At 42.6% G+C, this 18991-nt stretch overlaps 2 protein-coding genes across 4 annotated transcripts in view; both read left to right on the top strand.

Moving 5' to 3' along the window:
- Positions 1-18991, top strand: part of LOC135940600 (protein MTSS 2-like) — a 256792-nt gene that overhangs the window by 128531 nt on the left and 109270 nt on the right. The window lies entirely within an intron of this gene.
- Positions 1-18991, top strand: part of LOC135940583 (discoidin domain-containing receptor 2-like) — a 156140-nt gene that overhangs the window by 46411 nt on the left and 90738 nt on the right. For 2 of the 3 annotated variants that reach the window (XM_065485532.1, XM_065485547.1), the window contains exon 3: positions 14202-14334. In XM_065485532.1, the coding sequence (XP_065341604.1) occupies positions 14256-14334 (79 nt within the window). In that variant the 5' untranslated portion in view covers positions 14202-14255. The remainder of the gene's footprint in view (positions 1-14201; positions 14335-18991) is intronic. The other variant, XM_065485539.1, reaches the window with a different exon arrangement.

Here is an 18991-nt window from a genome sequence, read left to right on the forward strand (position 1 = left end):
GCAATGCACGCATTAGCTCTGCATAGATTCAATTTTGAATTGAAATGATGTCGTTTAAATTAAATAACGTTCTCCAATTAATCGTGCATGTCAAGCGCGTTCCTCATTTGTGCGGAGCTATGCAGACCCGCGTCGCACCTGCGACAGGCACGTTGCATACAACTACATTTGGCAGGCAACAAACTACTGGGGATTTCACGCAAATGGAAGCTGGATATGCGAGGAGATAATTTTTGCGCAACGGAAATCGAAAAAAAGCAAACACTAGCTATAGCGCGGCACACAGAGACAACGGCGGTAAAATTTGTTGGCGCCGCGGCCTCTCCATTAGCCGCGCTGCTGGCAAACAAAATAACCAGCTCGGTTAATTAATTTGGGCTGATCTCCTGATAATTCGGCGCGAGGATATCGCCAAACAGCGGACCACTGCTGAATTATTCACGAGAGAGAGAGAGAGAGGAGAGCGGAGAGAGAGAGAGAATCGAAATTCGAGAGCAGAGCGCGATTATTGATTAGCGCGCACTGTGGTCACACTAAATTAAGCCCGAAACCGCACGTTTGTCGTTTTGCGTTTCATCGCCGGCCATGTCGGCTCGTTTTTGCCTCGCAAACCGGCGTCCCAGTTGGCCCCAAAGTGCACAATTCGCATGCAAAAACAATACGCACGAGGATGCTCCCTCTTTCAGCCGCTGGGATCGTCCTAAAAAATTAATTCTCGCGCGTCGCCCCGCAGCATATGTGTTTCTAAAAAATAAATGTCAAAATGTGCTAAGCCAATGGTCGTGGTAAATATTTGAGGCGCAAGTCCCAGCTTGAAAAGTGGCAGGGATGGAATTAAAGGATGGTGGAATAAATAATGATGCAAAAAATAATTTCTCTAAATTTTTTAATTTTGTTAAAATATGCAAAAGGGTCTAGGGAGCCAATGAAAAAGTAAGTTATGAACTATTTTCAACAGATTTTCAATTAAAATCACTTATTATTAACTCGTGTTGGTTCATTTCATTCTTATTTTAAACGGTTTAAACAATTTTAAAGCTATAGAATATTTTATTTAAAAAATAAATTTGTATCTGATTCTAAAATATAAAATTTGAGTGTAAAATATGATTACTATAAGCATTAAGAATTGTTACGAAAGTACCATCAGCAGTGAGAGTTACAAAACCAACGTGGCAAATAAAATTGCCCAATTTTTCTTCCCTCTCAATGATACAAAAGGTCTCATTCGCACTGACGTAATGCGGTTGCGAAGTTGACACGCGGAATTCCGAGATCATTTCCACACTCACACACACACACACTCCCTCCAAATGAATGTACACGCAACAACTGCAAAGGGGGTGGTTTTATTAATGGCTGTGGGGTGCGACGAGACGCCAGCCAGCTAGCTCTTACCCCGTCCATTAAGCAAAGGGTGAGTTAGGGGCGGCGGCGTTCGGGGGCCACCCTCCGGAGCAACAGCTGAGCGCCGGCAAAAAAGTCGGCGTCGTAAAATCGGGGCGCTCTGTGGGTGACGCATCGGCAGAGAACACACAGGTCCATCAAGTCGTAAAAAGTTGCTTCATAACGCACGGCAGACCTGGAAAAGTCCTCGTAAAAGGCATAAGCAGGAATTCGGCTGTAAAATGGAAATTCGCGCGTAATGAGATCTTTCCTCGGCCGTTTCGGCGGATCGTGTCGCAGGGTTACCAGCCAGCCGCGAGAGGGGTGCGTTTTGTTTGTGTGCCTATACGTCTCTCTGCCGTGTTGTAATTGTGGTTTATGTGCTTGCAGAGGGCGCACGTTATATCATATTATTAGGTGGAATGATCTCTCTTTCTCTCTCGCGCGCGCTCGAACTGCAAGAAGTGCTGGTTGCATTTATTACGATTGCTGCGCGCACCCGGGTCCCAGAGCAATTACGCTGCTTGCTCTTCTTTTAAAAGTCCGCGTGTTGTCTGTCTCGGTGGAGCAGGGTGAATTTAATTGAAACATCTGCGACGATAGTAAAAAACGGGAGATGGACCGTAATGTCGCGTTTGCCAATGTTGTGAATGCTTCGATGGAGTAAATAAACGGACGCCATTATCGATCTGTTAAAAGAAAAATACTTGCAGTACCACAATTACAGTCTGCAGCTGCTTCTGCTTGTATTTCAGCTCGAGCTTGATGCTTCTCGTTTATAAAATAAATTGCATTTTTCAATTTTGATAAAACTTGTAATTAAAAATTATTTACAGAGGGTTAAAATTATTAATAAATTAATGCGGAAATCATTGATCTGGAAACAGTAGCATCTAAAAAATAAAAATTGATTTATCAAGTATTCTAAATCCAAGCAACTGCAAGATCTAAGTTTTGTGTTCTTTCCAGCAGCAAAAGGATCAAAAAGCTTCCCTCTCGCTCTTTTTCCTGCTGCTTTAAATAAATTAACAATAAGTAAGTGAGGCATTGCGCCAGCAGCAAAGTAATTTTCGCCGGCAAGAAGTGCAAGTTACGTTAAATGCATTTGTAAAGTTTGGCCTGTCAAACGGGGAAAGCCGTCTCATTCGAGAACGCGAAACGCCAAGCAGCAGCCAGTCGCGTTCCATTAGAGTGGCTCGTGCTTTTAATTACATCAGAAAACAGCAGCTAGCAGAGAAGGACTCGCGCTGCAATTTTCTCTCGGCTGTTGTGACTAGAGGCGCGGGATTTGATTATTGCCGCCGCCGCCGCCAGCCGCACTGCTCTTTCCTGCCCGCGAACGTTTTCCTTCCTGCGCGTGCTTTTATTAATTAAATCCACTGTACGCAGGCAGGCATTGAAAATTATCGCCGAATAATCGATTTCGCGCGCATTACACACGTAAAAGCGAGCGAGCGCGCTCGCAGAGAAAGCGTCGTCAAACGTCAAAGGTCGCGATGAATAGCGAGAGAGGGGCGCGACCGGCAAATTGATTATCGAGATTGGCAGTCGGTGCATGCTTGCGTGAGCTGTTGTAAATGTCACTGTCTCTGCTCGCGCGAAATTAGCATTTCATCTGCGTGACTAATTCACACGTGTTCGCTGTTTAAGGCAGTGGAAAATTTGTCCTTGCGATTCACCTGGAGACAATCAGCAAAAATAGCTCTAGAGGTCCAGATAAATTGATTTATTTGAATCAATACTGATTGTCTGTGCGTTGGTACAAGCTCTTCTAATTTATCTTTTTATGTGTCATTAAAGGGCACTGACTGACACCTAATCTTGGTTCAAACTAGAAAATGCTTTTAGCTTAGATAACGTCAGATTTATTTTTAGTTTCAGTTGATCAGGTGCAATTGTAGCACTTTATAATTTGTAAGAGTGTCCTAAAATATTCACGTTGGAAGCTACTGGCCAGCGGGGACCAGATTCGTGCGACGCGCAGATATGGCGTCCGGTGGAATATGGCGCGAAAAAACGGTCACGTGAAAATGCGCGAAAAGAAACAAGTTTAGGTCAATATTGTGACATAATTTGCATTACTTGCACTAATTGTGTCTTTTGGATCGTAAAAACAAACTCTTGACACTCGTATAGAATCCAAAGAGAGCTTTTGTTTCCCACTTTCAGACGCCATCTTGGATCTGCGCAGTGGAAATTAATTTTATCGCACTTTTGGCAAATTTAGACATAAAGAAATATTTTAAAACATGGTTAAATAAATGATAAAAAAAGTTAAAATTAATTTGTAAAGTTAAAACTTCATTATTTACCTACCAAAAGAGTTTTAGCAAATTCAAGTACTGTTATGCACTCTGTTTGGTATGAATTTATTCATTAGCACGCACGTTCATCACTAATCCGCAAATGCGTTGCGATCGGGCACACTGTAAACTGGACCGCGGGACAGTGCAGCAGAGCAAACGGCTAATTAACCTAAAAGGCCGTGGTGGCGTCCATATCAATAATTGGGTTGATCTGTTTGGTCCGTTAATAGCGGCGGCGGGCCCATTGCAGCTCGGCCGCCGCCGCCGCCGCATTATATAATTCCAGCCAGAACATTACAGCGCGCACATAGGCCGGCGGACACACACAGACAGAGAGATGTTGATGTTGCCGAGCACAAACGTGACATCTGCTCTAGAGAGAGAGAGAGAGAGAGAGAGAGAGAGAGAGAGAGAGAGAGAGAGAGAGAGAGAAAAGCTGCAGCCGCCGGAGGCGGCTTCGACGGCAATAACAATAATAATGCATGAAAGTGGGGGTTGAGCTGCACTTGAACTGATTAAACACTGGTCGGCAAACACACGGCGGAGGCGACCGACCCGGCGAGCACACATTTCACGTGAAATGCTGCACCCCCATTATCTCTTCATAACAGCAGATCAAATAAATTTCCAATTACACACATCAGGCAGCGCTCTGCTGCGCCGAAAAGATAAAATGAGAGTGCATATTCTGTCTGGCGTCGAGCGTTTTGCGCCATTATGCTAATGCAAATTGTTTCCCGCCGATGATAATGCACGCGCCCGCCCGCCCGCCCGCCAGCCCGCCGTTTGTTTAGTCTTCAATTGAATTAATCCATTATATGGCATTTAAAACTTGATTTCCTCGTTGTAATTTAACGCTCTGCTGTGAGGCGTACACTTGATCAGTTTTTTAAGCAGCAGCACGGCTAATGGGAAAAGAAAACAGACGAGCAGGAAAATGAATTTCAAAAGCAAACTAATCATTCTTTGAAATCCAGACAAATAAGATGGTAATCTAGATGGGACTCCAGAACATTTGGTTCAAGTCTCAAGGGACTTATGAGCTTGCGGAAGTCGTTCTTTAAAATTTTCATTCATACTTCATTAATGAAAGAGAACCAATGGAAAATACAATATTTAAAAAGCATAAATTTTTAGTACCTTACAACGTGTTTCACCATTGATTTCGATGTTGTTTGAAATATTCAGAGCACTATATGCTTTGCAATAAATTAATTCTATAGGTTGTAAATCATATCGCTTTCACCTCAAAAGTAATTTAATGTGGAACCAAGTCTGAAGAGTGAGGAGAACATAAAAGAACGTTACGCAACGAACCTTTTACGATTTATGCTCCACGCGAATTGTAATTCGCTCTTCACATGCGATTTTTATTTATTCACAGCGGCCATTTTCGAATGCGAGAGTGCGGAGGTGTTTTGCAAGCGAGATAAAATGTATGCATGTATTCCATTTTGATATTAAAATATTTATGTGCCGGCGAGCGTGTGAGCATGTATGCACGTAATGGAAAGAGCGCATAGTGAGTGCATGCAGCGCGGCGTCCATAAATTTCACTACTTTATGACACTCTTTCCGCGCGCTCCAACACTCCCCATACTAAAATAGCTGCATTCTTTCCTGCGTATTTTTCACCCATAATAATTAATCTGGCCGGGCTAATGCTGTGCGATTGCGGCGGCAGCTTTTCCAACTTGTCGCTCAACTTCGCGTAGAGATCCATTAGCACGCAAAACTAATAAATTTCGCCACTCCCTATATATGTACACAACTTGGTAAAGCAGATGCCTATTCTCATGCTTGAAGGAAATTTGCCTGATCGATACAGGCAGTTTCAGACAAATATTTTCTCTAGGTTTATTCAAAAGATGAACAAAGCTTAAGATAAAAAAAAACAGTCTTAAATCTAATTGTAAGTAAGGAGTTGTTGGAAATATTAACTGTTTTATTTTTTAGGGGAAGTTTTGCTGTAATCTGAGATATTTGAAAGCTTAAATTAGACTTCATGCTACCTAGTCAATTAAGGGCTTTAACTTAAAATCTTATTAAATTTATCAGAGTTATCATTGCTGCTTGAAAATATAAAATGTTCTTTGAGCGATTTCTGAGAGTGTGTCAAATAAAAAATTATGAAATCAGCGGGGTCCAAATTCGTGCAACGCGCAAATATGGCGCCCGGTGGAATATGGCGCGAAAAATCGGTCACGTGAAAATGCGCGAAAAGAACCAAATTTTCGTCAATATTGGGACATAATTTGCATTACTTGTACTAATTGTGTCTTTTGGATCGTAAAAACAAACTCTTGACACTCGTTAAAGGAATGATTTACAATTACTCGTTACACGGGAATCCAAAGAGAGCTTTTTGTTTCCCTAATTCAGACGCCATCTTGGATCTGCGCAGTTGGAACCAATTTTGTCGTAAATCTAGACCCCGCTGTATAAAATGAACTTATCCTCTGAAGAAGTTCATGAATTAAGGCTGCCGAAACTTGAAGGACATTTCTGTACGAATATACGGATGAATAAACAGCTAGCTTCACGTGACCGAGGAAGCTGCATTTAGTTTCTTCTGACAATTTTGACAACCTCGCGTGCTTTTGCCTTCATTGGCATATATCAAGAATGTTTAAGATTGCCATAACTGGAGTTCAATTGCTTTAATTAGTCATCAGTAATCTACAAAAATTCAGCAATTTTATCTTGTTCAAATGCCACAATTTAATCAAATTTTGGATGAAGAGTCGCACATTTCAGCATCGGCCGTACCCTTTAAAAACGAAGCTTAAACAGCCGTTGGAGCGTGAAAAGGACTTTTGAAGGCCGAAAATGTGGGTGTCTTAGCGGCGTACGGTGCACCCCAGGTGTTTCCAGCTCGGCGAGGGCCGCTGCAAGGGCTGGAGAGGCTCAAGCCACCCTGGGCTGGCTGACTTGGCCCGATTTTCCATACGCCGAGAGCAAGGCGGGCGAGGCTTACGGGGGAAAAAGTAGCTGAGCCTGATTTGAAAGTCAATGGGGCGCCAGATTGCAAGCTCTTCAAGTGGCCACCGAGTGCGACGACTCAGCCATAAAAGGGGTAAAAAAGGCCCCCCGCACTTGAGCGGACGCGGAATGAGCGAAATTATACACTCTCTTATTACTCTTCTTTTCGTCTGCGGCTTCTCTCTCGACGAAAAGGAGAAGGGTCTCGCAGACCGATTCGCCGATTGAATATAATACGTTGCGCGAGTGATTACGAAAGAATGGTCGTGTGTGTGTGTGTGTGTGTGTGCATGGAAAGAGAGATTGATGAGAGCGCTCCGCCTGGCTGCCTGATGGATGGATGGATCCGGTCTGAGCACACCTCTGGGAATTCCGCATCCGCACGCACTCTCGCGCCCGTCCGCAATGGATAATTATTATTCGGGCCTGCCTACCGTACCGATCAGCGCATTATGTTGCATTTCAATCCGCTTGCCACCGCCGCCGCCGCATCAGCGTTCGCATAAATTCAGCGCAGCGCTCGAGTGGAATTTCGCCAACTCGTCGCTACTCGTTTACCAGCTTTGTTGCAAATAAATGCCTCTGTGCAATTGATCAGTTATGCAAATCGTTGCCAAGCTACACAGGTAGCGAGTTTGTGTCGGCATTGTATTGCTGCAATTTATTTCAAAGACTTATTTGTAGATAAAGTACGCCAACTGAGCACAGCGGAACAAATGAAAATAGTCTCCGACCGTCTATTATCAATTAAATAAATAATTCATCCTATTCACGATCTAAAATTAAATCTTTATTCATATTTGAATATCAAAAGTAACGTTGCAATTCAACGAATGATATAAAATTAAACAAAATAAAGTGTTCACAAAAAATTGAGAAATGAATCCATGAGATATATGCGAATGCAAATAAAATTAAAGGGACATAATTATGATAAACCTATTTATGCAAAACTATTATTAAAAATCGGGGGTAATTAGTAATAATTAAAAAAACTGAATTTATTTACGGGTATATTTTTCCATCAAAATTAGAAGGATTATTGTGTGACTTTTTTAAGGAATATATTCTATAAATTATTTTTACCATGTCATTTTTACCATAATTTATCAGTATTCTATATTTGTAATCAAAACATTTATACACAATACGAATTGAGTCATAAATTTGATCCCTTCACCATTACCGGTGTGTTTCTTTCTCGCCTTTGTGGACAATATCGCACTTCCAAGAGTTGACGACCGTTTCAATTTACTATTTTCCTGTGTAGCGTTTCAGTTCAATTCAATAGATCGAGTATTCCTGCAACAAACCTCCAGAGAATGAAAATAGAACGCAAAAAGCAATATCCGAGGCGCACGCGACACATACACAACGCGAACGCAATCAACTTCTCTCGTTTCTCGAGCGTAAAGCCAGTTTGTGCGGGCGGCACGCTCTTTCGCCGTAAGTACAAGGAGCCACTGGAAGCATAACAAGATTTAATTGTTGTTCCGCCAAGTGTGCACCAGAAAGGAAAAAGAGAGAGCGAAAGAGCTCACCGGCTGGCCAATGACTTCCGCCAGCAAAACAACTAATTTTCCGTCCTGCGCGTTCTCCTTGATCAGCGTTGCTTGAAAAATGGGCAACAATGCACTCCCGGAGGCACAGCAAAAATGCGTCTGTCTCCACAAAATACACTCAGTCAAGGAAAAAAGCCGAGCTGACAGAGAGTCTAGTGACCGGCGGGTACGCAATAAAAGACTGCTGCGGTCGGTGCGGTCAAAGGCCGGCGGTGCTGTGTTTGCGTCTTTCGCTCTCCATTTGCCGCTGCTGCTGCGCCAGAGAGATTTTTTTTCCACCTTTCTTTCTCCACCCTGGCTGGCAGTGTGCAGTCTTTTGCGTGCGCGCATGAACATTTCACGTGTATGGTGCAGTGAGTTTGGGCCCGAAACGGCCCACGTCGCTCAGGGGCGTGCTATCGCTCAATAATAAATGCTGCAATTTCATTTCCCATGCCTTTGAGCTCCCTCGCCTCCAGTACCATGCATTATAAACGAAGCAGCCAGAACGTGCATGGCACATATGTGTCTCTATATAAATTCGCGCCAGCCGAGAGAGCGAGCGAGCGAGAGAGCGAGCGAGCGAGAGAGCGAGCGAGCACCTCTTTTTTGGCCTTATGATTATTGAATAAACTCGCTCGTTTTATCCGTTCTACCGCCGGCCGCCGACGCTTGCCATTTGCGTGCACTCGCTGTACTCGAGCGCCGTGTGTTTTCTTTATTAATTACCACGGCCTGTACATTTTGTCTCGGGAGCTTGCAAATTTGCGCGTCATATATAACCTATGCATATTTCATGCTTGACCTTTGTCGGCATTCTGCTCCTTCCCCAGCTGAATTAATTTTCTCCTATTAATTTTGCATTGCCAGTTTGTGCCGGTTTCGTCAAAGTCGTTCTCACGGCCTCGGGGGTTTCTCAAAATGAATAACTTTTCTGCCTGACTAAATATTAAATCAAAAATAACATTTCGTTAACCAAATTTTGCTTGATTTGTTTAGTTATGCTCCCGTTTTGTCAGCGTTGAAAAATCATTTCACATTTTTATATTTTCATATAGTTTTAGGCTTAGGAATTTAAGTCAATTATTACATACATTTTATGTGTATCGTCTGATTACTTTTACACTCAAACGTTGATTTTGAAATCAGCTAGCTCTTGAGTAAGAGGACGAAATCGGCTTCACTATTTTTCGGTAGCAGATCATTGTTACCTTAAAATAAATTATTTCTAAACTCTCCATAATATCCTATGGTTCTAAAAAAAATCAATTTCGTGTTCGTAAAAGACAGCAACATTCACAGTATCGAAGCTAACTAGCGATTAGATTTGATAGCAAATCGTTTAATAAGGTGAGAATTAATCACAACAAGCCTTTGCGCAGCCCATTTTGCAATTTTCTCCGCGTAACTTGGTCTGCAAGGGAGTGCGCTTAAAAAGGACTCGCCAGCGATAATAGGATCACAATGCAAAACTTGGTCTGTAGATGATGCAAAAATAATTGAATGCGCGCGCTTGCAAAAAGTTGCGCGCCCACGGCTGCGAAATAATTGGATTAACTGCGACGGCGAAAGCAGCGCCGGCAGCTTTTCGCCTCCCTCGCGTTTTTCCTTTGCGCCGGCAAGGAAAATAAGCGAGATTCCGGCCTGTGCGCCCGCCCGGGCAATATTAAAAATGCGGCTTATTTATTCATAGGTGCGGCGCATTATTTACAGAGGTCGCCTCGTAAATTCTGCATTCGCCACTCGCGCGAATAAAAGAAGTCTGACTCGGGCTGGCACGCTGACAAAACACACACGGCGGGCCTCTCGTTGTGCGCGCGGAAAAACTGTTAAGAGCCGAATTTATATGCAATTCCGGCGAGCGTTGTGGCCGGCCGGGGAAAACACGAAGCGGCAAATGCGCCCTTTTCCCGCCCGCCAGGGGCCACGCACTCGAATTTAGGGGACCGAGGTGGCTATTCTCACTTTTCTTCCTTCCTGCCTACCGACACTTTGCCTCGGCGCTTTATTTCGCGGTCGACTCCAGCCCTATATATTTGATTGCAATCCAGCCACTTCTCCTGTCTCTCAAAGTCAGTAGCAAACTACCATAAATCTCTGCTTGTGTAGACCTCATGAAAATCTTATATTTAAGAAGGCCAGTGGTATCATGGGATAAATCACCATTCAAAAAACTGATTTTGGTGAAAAGTTAATACACAAAGGATGTTCTGACTGGTCTAGTCTCCCCATCATTAGCATATATTTTTTATATAAATGAGTGAAATAATAAATAGGTAAGATCGGTTAGATAAAATATATTTTTCGGATTGTGAATTCAGCACGCTTAACTATACATATGTATTTTGGTGCATATGATTTATTTTTAAGCTCCAAATGAGCAAAAATCAGAATTATGCAAAATCTCGAGCCGTACAATAATTCTACAAAACCCGTTCGTAGGACCAAAAATAGATATTCTAAAGCTGCCGTCTAATCCTTCTAAACAACCGTGAAATCCTCCAAAAACTCTTGAATTGGAGCTGGTCAGTGAACAGGATGCCACGGTAACTCAGTGATTCCGGTGGTAAGGAGTTTTTAAAAATAGGGTTTCCACTCCTACAGTTTTTGATACCTTTAAAAGTTACTCCTGGAGCCTGCGATAGTTAAAAAAAAATCATTTTGATGTAGAGTATCGTCCATTTTTATTTTAACTACTTACAGTTTCCAGTTAAAATTGATATAAATTTAGAACTTTCACTCTCACATGGTTTCATTGATTTTTTCTTAATCACATAATTTGTGTCTCGATGAGACAAAAAAATGGTGATAATTGTTTAACTTAATAAACAATAACTATTCATCTAAGCAGATTTTAACTTCGTCAACATAAATTAGCGTAAAGTCAGTTGTTGAATTATTAGCGCTTTGACTACGTATATCATGTATTAGATGCACAAAATAATTCAAGGCAATAATTTGGGTTTGCCTTAAAACACTTGTTCCTAAGAAAAACAAAAATTAGTTAGAGGCCCTAAATTGGTTTCTTGAATAGAAAATGTCTCAAAATTAATTTAGAAACCATTTAAGTGGAGCCCGAATTGCAAAAAAATATATGCTCTTTTTTCACATTAAAGAAAACCCATTTAAAATTCCTAACTCTTTTTGTTTTCCGTTTTTTCTCTAATTCCACCATTGGAAAAAATGTGAATTCAACGTGAAAACTGTTAGTTACCTGGTAAAAAGAGGGCTGCTCGATTGCTGGAAGTTTACTACCTGCCATATAAGTCTAAAAATGAGAAAAAAATCCTCGGTGGAACGAAAAATGATTGAACGGAATGTATCGAGCCGTGGGGACGCTCCCAAACCCTCAGGAATGCTCCCTGTGAGCTTAGAAATGAATTTAGTCCGTGGTTTTAAACCTGGAAAAGGGCTCAGTCTGGGAAAATGCCCTGCAACACAGACGGCGTGGTTTTTTATCCGCTCTCGGAGGAGAAAAAGTGGATTCAGCGGTTGGCGAGCTGAGGTCGCTGCTTCAAAGAATACACCGTTGTTTGAAGTCGCGCTGGCAATAAAATATGCAGGCGGAGGGTGCGACATTCTTTCTGTGGCAGAAAGCCTTTGACAAGTGACGTCCAAGTGCTTTCAGCCGGCTATTTTAAGCAAAGAGACAGAGAGAGAGAGAGAGCGAAGGCTTCCCTGCTTTCTCTCTGCTTGGCGGCGAGAAGGGCTGGAGTGAAATGCAAATGGTCACTTCGGTGGTTAATCCAGCCGGCCGGCCACCAGAACGATAAAACAACATTCAGCGCTGGGCAAACATTTTAAGCAGATTAGGCCGGCCGAGTATAAGGCTGCTGCAAATAATGAACAGGAAAATGCTCACCTGCCGCGCGCGGCCGGCGCACTCGGCAAACAAAAACACGTATTCAATTTGCTCTGCGTCGTCGGCAGCTTTTTCCATTTCGCGCCGCGACAAAAATATAAAAGATGATTGTTTGATTCACGTGCGCTATCTTGCACTTTTTCATGCGGCGAAAGTGTCACCGCATAAATATTCCGACGTGATGCACGGCCTTTTTTCTGCGCAAAGAGCAAAGTGAATAAATCCATGCCTTTGTTTGCATGATAATGCCCACAGATAAGCAGCGCTCGCTGCCGGTTCAAGCGCGTTCTGATGGTGCAAATTTTATATGCACAAAGAATTATTACGGCAGTGACAACGCGAAACTGATGCTGCTACCACAAAGAGCGAGTTCACCCTCAGTTTATAGCTCACAAAGAGAAACAGGCCCGCACGTTTATTGAACTTTTTTGCCCCGTCGAATTTGGTTAGCTGCTCACGTGTTAGAATTCATTCTACTCTCACATTAGTGAATTTTCGGCGCTGGAGAGCAGACCAATTTTCCTCTTGTGATATGTGGCTTTCTATCATGTGTTTCATCAGACGCAAGTGGCCCTTCCTCTGCGGCTTTAACACCTTGGTTGATTTTCATTCTCAAAAAACTTGCTAAATTTCCTAGTAGATGAACAAGGAAAATAGAAGTTAATTCTCTTCTGTTGAACGGTAAAATGCTTAAAGCTGTGGAAAAATTGGCCAAAAAATCTGGTTAGGAAACTAATGATGCAAAGTTTAAGGAGGAGATGCTAAATTTATAAAATTCTAGCACTTTTCAATGGCGCAAGTAATGAATGTCGTTTTATTTTATGGCTTTAGAGTTATGAAGGAGAGAACTCCTCGTGGGATTTAACATAAGAATTTATTTTAAACCGAAGCCAACCGTGGTATTTACTGGTATGCTCTATTTGAATTTTGATGAATCGATCGATGAGCATTTATTTTTTACTTCACGGAAAGGTCTCTAAATTTAAAACTTTTTACAGGAAAATCGCTAAAGATTTTATGTTAAGTTAATAGCTCTAGAGAGTTGCTCTAAATTTTCTGAGCTGATTAGCAAATAATACAGCTCTACTTTTAATGCCTGGATAATTTTATTTTCAACTTCCTCGCTTTTTTTCGGAAATATTTAATCACCACGAATTATACATGATATTTAACCAGCTTTCAGAATTGTGTAGATTTTTAATTTACGAATAAGATTTATCGAACTTAAACAGACTTGGGAAGAAGAGATAAAATATAGGTTTAAATTTAATTCTTCAAATTTAAAATCAGACTATTGTTTTAAAGTATACAAAAAAAAACATACTTTGCTATTTTTTCAGTTCCGTTGCCGTTGCCATTCCGTTGATTTTTTATTCGTTTGCACGTTACGCTTTAAAAGAGACCCCAAAAAACGCGATCGAAGCACACCTTTGACGTCGGAAATCGGAAATGCAAAACGGCACGATTTGCCGACCTACTAAGCATGTCACTCGACAACTTCTTGTCGGACGGTGCGAGAGCGAGTAAAAATTTAATTCGCCCGCATTTGCAGCTTCGTCAGCGTGGTGGCAAAAAAGTGTCAAGTGGCTCTGGCACGGGGCCTGCCTTCCCGCTGCCAATTGCGTTGACAATCCCAAGATAAAAAGTGCCCTTGTCAAGCCGCTCACTTGAGCGGCGCGCGGGTATTGATACAGCGAGAAATGTTTTGCGGGCTGCCTGCCTGCCTGCACGCTTGCTGCCGGCTTGTCAGCAGCCAATATTGAAAAGGGCCGCCCGCCCGCCCGTTCGACAGCCAACAACGCTAGCCTAATTTCGGATTCGGGAAAAATGGGCTCCCGTAACGCGCGCGGCTGCTCGTTATTTTTTAATGATCCATTCTGTCGATCTCTTTGAAAGAAAAATTATTTTGCTACACTGCGCCACGCAAAACATGCTCTCTTTGGAAATAATAACGACCGACGACAACGACGAGCTAGCAAAATAGCTTCTGAAACCAAATACTCTTTGCGTACGCAAAATTTTTGTTCCTTCCTGCGAGGAGAAATGGAGAGTGAGGTTTAAAAATGTCAATTTAGGGGTTAAATATTTTTCTCGATTTGCACTAAAATATCTTATTTGTTCCAGAATAGCGATGACTTGGAAGGAAACCCCTGCAGCTGCCTGTTAAGCGCCTGCACGATGAAACGCGAGCCAATGTTGGCCAGCCTGCTGGTGGTGGTGCTCGCGGCGTCCAATTCCGCCCTAAGTCTCGACGCTGGTGAGTACATTTCTCTTTTTTCTAATTCCCTTAACGGTTTATCAATGATGATTTTACGAGGCAATTAAAGCACTTATCGGTGCAATAAAATTTTACGGCTGGCACGACGACACTAAAACTTGAAATTAAAAACCCCGTTGATAAAACAAAGCGCAGAGGAGATGGAGAGAATGAGAAGAAGAAGAAGGAGCGCGCAGTTCTCCCTTTCTATTCTCTCTCTCTCTCGGTGTGTGTCGCCAAATGAACCCTTTTCACCCCCTTTTTGCTCGTCGGCATTCTTTCGCGGCACGCACTCCCGGGCGAAGAGAGGGTAGAATTTAAATTCCTTCCACACTCGAGATTAGTTTTACACTCGAGTTAATGTCTCGCGGAACACACGCTCCGGCGAAAGCGCTAATGAAAAAAACTTCAACGCTGAATTGCCTGCTTTTTATCGTTCCGATTTTTGCTATTGAGCAGAGATTTTAGCTTTTAATTCAGTGGCTCGGCAAATGAATTCGTCGAGGTGTGCAAAAGTGAGAGATTTTTCTGCTCTCACAATCAGCCAGGCTGTAAATCGAAATCAAAGAGTGGAGTTTCTTTTGAAAAGCATTCTTTCGAATAAAAAACACGATCAATTGAATAGAGCTGCTAATTGAGTTTTAATCTGCTGAAATAGTCTCCAAATTATCAATTTCGGCTGATCCGGATCGCGGAATGTGCGGGCAAAAAGCCACGTCGATGCGGGAATAAACGGCGGCGGTGGCGGCACGGCACAATCAATAGCGAGAATTCCCAAGTCATTTTTGTCAGAAAGGGTTTTGAGGCGCGCGCGACTCCGTCTTTGACCTCTCAGCAACAGGTTGAAGTGCGGCACCAAATGAACACCGGCGCCGCCCCGAATTGCGCATTTTAATTACCAAGCACTCTTCCCCTGCTCGCTCGCGCGCGGCCGCTTATTGTGTATCACAAATTGAGCTCAGCGCGCGTCGCGCCCGGTTGTGTTTACCTTTGATTATGAGCAGCGGCAGCGAGAGAAAAGAGACTTGATCCGCTCTCCCGCCCGAACCGGCGCGGGCGCTGAATCTGGAGCTTTCAGCCAGAACAGTCGAGGCTAATCCGCTGGAAAACGTGCTTCCTCGCGGAAGAAGCGAACGTATTGATCAGGCAAAAGACGCGACCTGCAAAATGCTTGGGTTGGTGACCTTTTTACTCATAAAAAATGATAATATACCTTTTCAAAGGAAGGTGTTTGTGCGAAATTTTTCTAAATCGGACCTTTCTCTCTTGAAAGTTTGTAATTTTATAACGATATGAGGTAAAGTATGTGATAATTGTGATTCCCATATCCCATGCAACTTTATTTAAAGGGTAATTTAATTTAATTGGCACTTGACTGACCGTCAACTTTGTGCATGTGTGTGGTGGACTTCCTCGTAACCCCTGGTGCGATCTTCGTGACTTGACATTAAATTATAAATATCAAATTAAATAAAATTTTTGATACATTTGTTTGTCTTTACACACAAATATCTTGAACTATTAAATTCCAATCTGGCTTTGATGTAATCATTAAAAGCCTAGCTCACGAAACAGAATACATAATAAGAACTAATCTAAATTCATCCATTTGCATTTGCATCGTTTCTCTGCAGTTGTGCAATCGAATAATTATGTCCAGTCTAATGAATTTATCAGTGTCTGAAAGTTGCTGCAAACACTGCTCTCCGCAGCTCTAAGGAAATTTGAATATATGCGCTCTTTCACGAGCAGCACGGACGCGAACGCAGCTGCGAACCCCGGGAAACAGTTCTCTAGCTGCGCAGCTAGAGCAGAGTAAAATAAAGTAAATTGCAGTCCTCCGAGTGGCAGGCGAGCAGAGCAGAGGAAGGAAGTAAAACCCGTGCTCACTCACTTTGATCTGCGTATTTACAGTTGTTGCCTTCGCAGCGCATTTCCAGCCTTGGAGCTTACAATCTCTGCTTCGTTTTATCCCGCAGAATAAATTGCACTTCACCTCTAGCTCGACGCCATGGTGTTCGCGACTTCATAACACGCGAAACCGGTCGAGGGTTATTTGTGCACCACGGAGTGCTTGTTGCACACTTTGCGCACGATACACACACAAGCAGTGTGTGCATACAAATCTGCACGTGCCTTGTGATATTTTATATATGTATGCATACTTGCAATATACCATTTCAAGAATAGCAGTTTGGAAAGGGTAATACTTACAAAAATAAATTCAAATTAAATCGCTGCCATTCGAACTTTTATTGTAAAGGCGTATTTCAATGTTAAAAGATAGAGTTTACATTAAAAAATTGTAAAAGTATAAATTTGATGGATAGGGGTTGGTTGAATAGATACAGAAAATACGTTAAAGATTTTAATTCGTAAGACTCATCCTCATCCGTGATACCAGCGGGGGCCAGATTCGTGCGACGCGCAGATATGGCGTCCGGTGGAGTATGACGCGAAAAAACGGTCACGAAAAGAAGCAAGTTTTAATCAATATTGTGACATAATTTGCATTACTCGTACAATTGTGTCTTTTGGATCGTAAAAACAAACTCTTGACACTCGCATGGGAATCCAAAATGAGCTTTTTGCTTCCCACATTCAGACGCCATCTTGGATCTGCGCAGTGGGAACCAATTTTATCGCACATCTGGCCCCCGCTGTTATACACTTATTATCTGAGCTTTTGATCATATCTTGATTAATCATTAAAGCAAAACAAAAATTAAATTGCTAAAAACCTATCTTACCAAGACCAACATGACTTTTATTATTTATTTTATGTTTTTAAATTTTGACATCTTTCCGAATCTTCGATTTTTAGCTGTTTAATGTCTCCCTTTTTAATTGCCTCTTAATATTATTTAGGGAACGACGGCTTCCAATTCCTCCCAACACAATTAATATGACTTGGCAATTCCTTGAAACCTCTCTCAAGATGCGAGGCACTGTTTCAATAAGCCCGCGTGTTCGCCTTTCTCCGCGCATACTAACGCTAACATAACACGATAAAGGTCTTAATTAGGCAGAGACTCGCGAGAATCGGATCAAAGCCGGTGGTGGTGGTGGTGCTGGGTCAGTGACACGATAACAACATGAAGCCCCGCTCGTCATAATTATTATGCAGCCCACCTGTCTGGCCGGCCGAGATTAATGCACAGCGCATAGACAAAGCGGATCGTTCGTTCGCTATTCGGCCGACCATAAATCGCGTTTAATGCAAAACGCTCGCATGCGGCAGTCTTTGACGATGTGTATTTCATCTCTGGGAAAATAAATCCGTTGTTTGCCGCAGCTATAGTTGTTGTAAATTGCGCCGAGCGGCGAGTCACTCGGATCTGCATTTTTCACGTTGAGCGAGTGCGGTCAGCGGAAAAGCCGCTTTGTCCAAATGAGGACGTGTGTGAGTGTGGTCGAGGAAAGGCTCCAGATAAAAAGTTGATTCAGCATAGTCGTGGCTTGCTAAGAGCTGCGAGCAGGGGGGATGCGCAGGGAAGTAGTGGCTTAAAATGTGCATCCGCTGCCGCTCGGAAAAAATTATGCTCTAATTGCGCTGTGCTTTTTATAATGACTACGGAGCATCAGAAAAGTGCAGCGTCGCGTGTAATTATATATACCTCTTTCTCTCTGCGAATACTTTTAATTTGCTCTCGCGGCGGGGTAAAAATGCGAGTCATGATTCCGCGTACTAAAGCAATTAATCAGACTGCAGCACTCACTCAGGAAACAAACTGGAATTAATTTCTCCGCAGAAAGTTTTAATTGATGCAAACACTCAGTGTCGTAACCTCATTTTACGTCTAAATTCATGAAAATATTAAATTATAAATTGAAGCAAATGGCGGCTAGATTCGAGTCGACGAGAGCGAGAAAAGTGGAAAAACTCGTAATGCTAGTGCACACATCACAACCATTTTTCATTAAGGACTCAAGCAGGCGAGTGTGTTTTTATATCGAGGTCATTTAAAAGTTGTCAGCGCGGCCAACAACTGAAATAAAAGCAAGTCCACGCGCGCAAATGCAATTACAAGATTGTTTCGCGTCGTAAACCGAGCAATAAATGCAATTTTTTGGCTCGGACTCGACTTGGCGCGGCGCTCTTCGCAAGCGGAGAGCTAATTGCCGCCGGCAGATGCTCGGTGCATCGGCGTAATCATTCTTTCTCGCTGACCCGCTTATTTATCCATTAAGTGAGTTTTAATTATGCATGCTAATTCATTCCGTCCACGGCAGGATGCACGCGCACACATAACTCGGATGCAGACACGGCTAGAGTTGCACTCGCGGGAGCGCCACGCCCTTTCGCGATACCGCAAAGAGTTATTTTTACTTTCTTGTTTTGCTGCCGGACTCGGACGAGAGGTGGAAATGGAAACTGCACTCAGCAGCAGCTTAATGTGTTTTGCATTCAATTATTACTTTGGGTTAATTAATTGGCGGAAAAAGGAAACTTACACGGCACGCCAAGTAATACACAGAACTTCAAACTTACGACTGAGTTGGTTGAGCCGGAAGTCTGTCTCTAATTAATTCTATGGTAGAGAGTAAATTTGAATTCAATTGGGAAACTTGTAAGGCTTATTTTGAACAGCCTGTTGTTAAAATGTTTTTTATGCCTAGCTTTCTAATGAAAAAAATAAAATTTAAAACTTGAAAT

Source organism: Cloeon dipterum, chromosome 1, assembly GCF_949628265.1.
Source record: "Cloeon dipterum chromosome 1, ieCloDipt1.1, whole genome shotgun sequence".
NCBI lineage: Eukaryota > Metazoa > Arthropoda > Insecta > Ephemeroptera > Baetidae > Cloeon > Cloeon dipterum.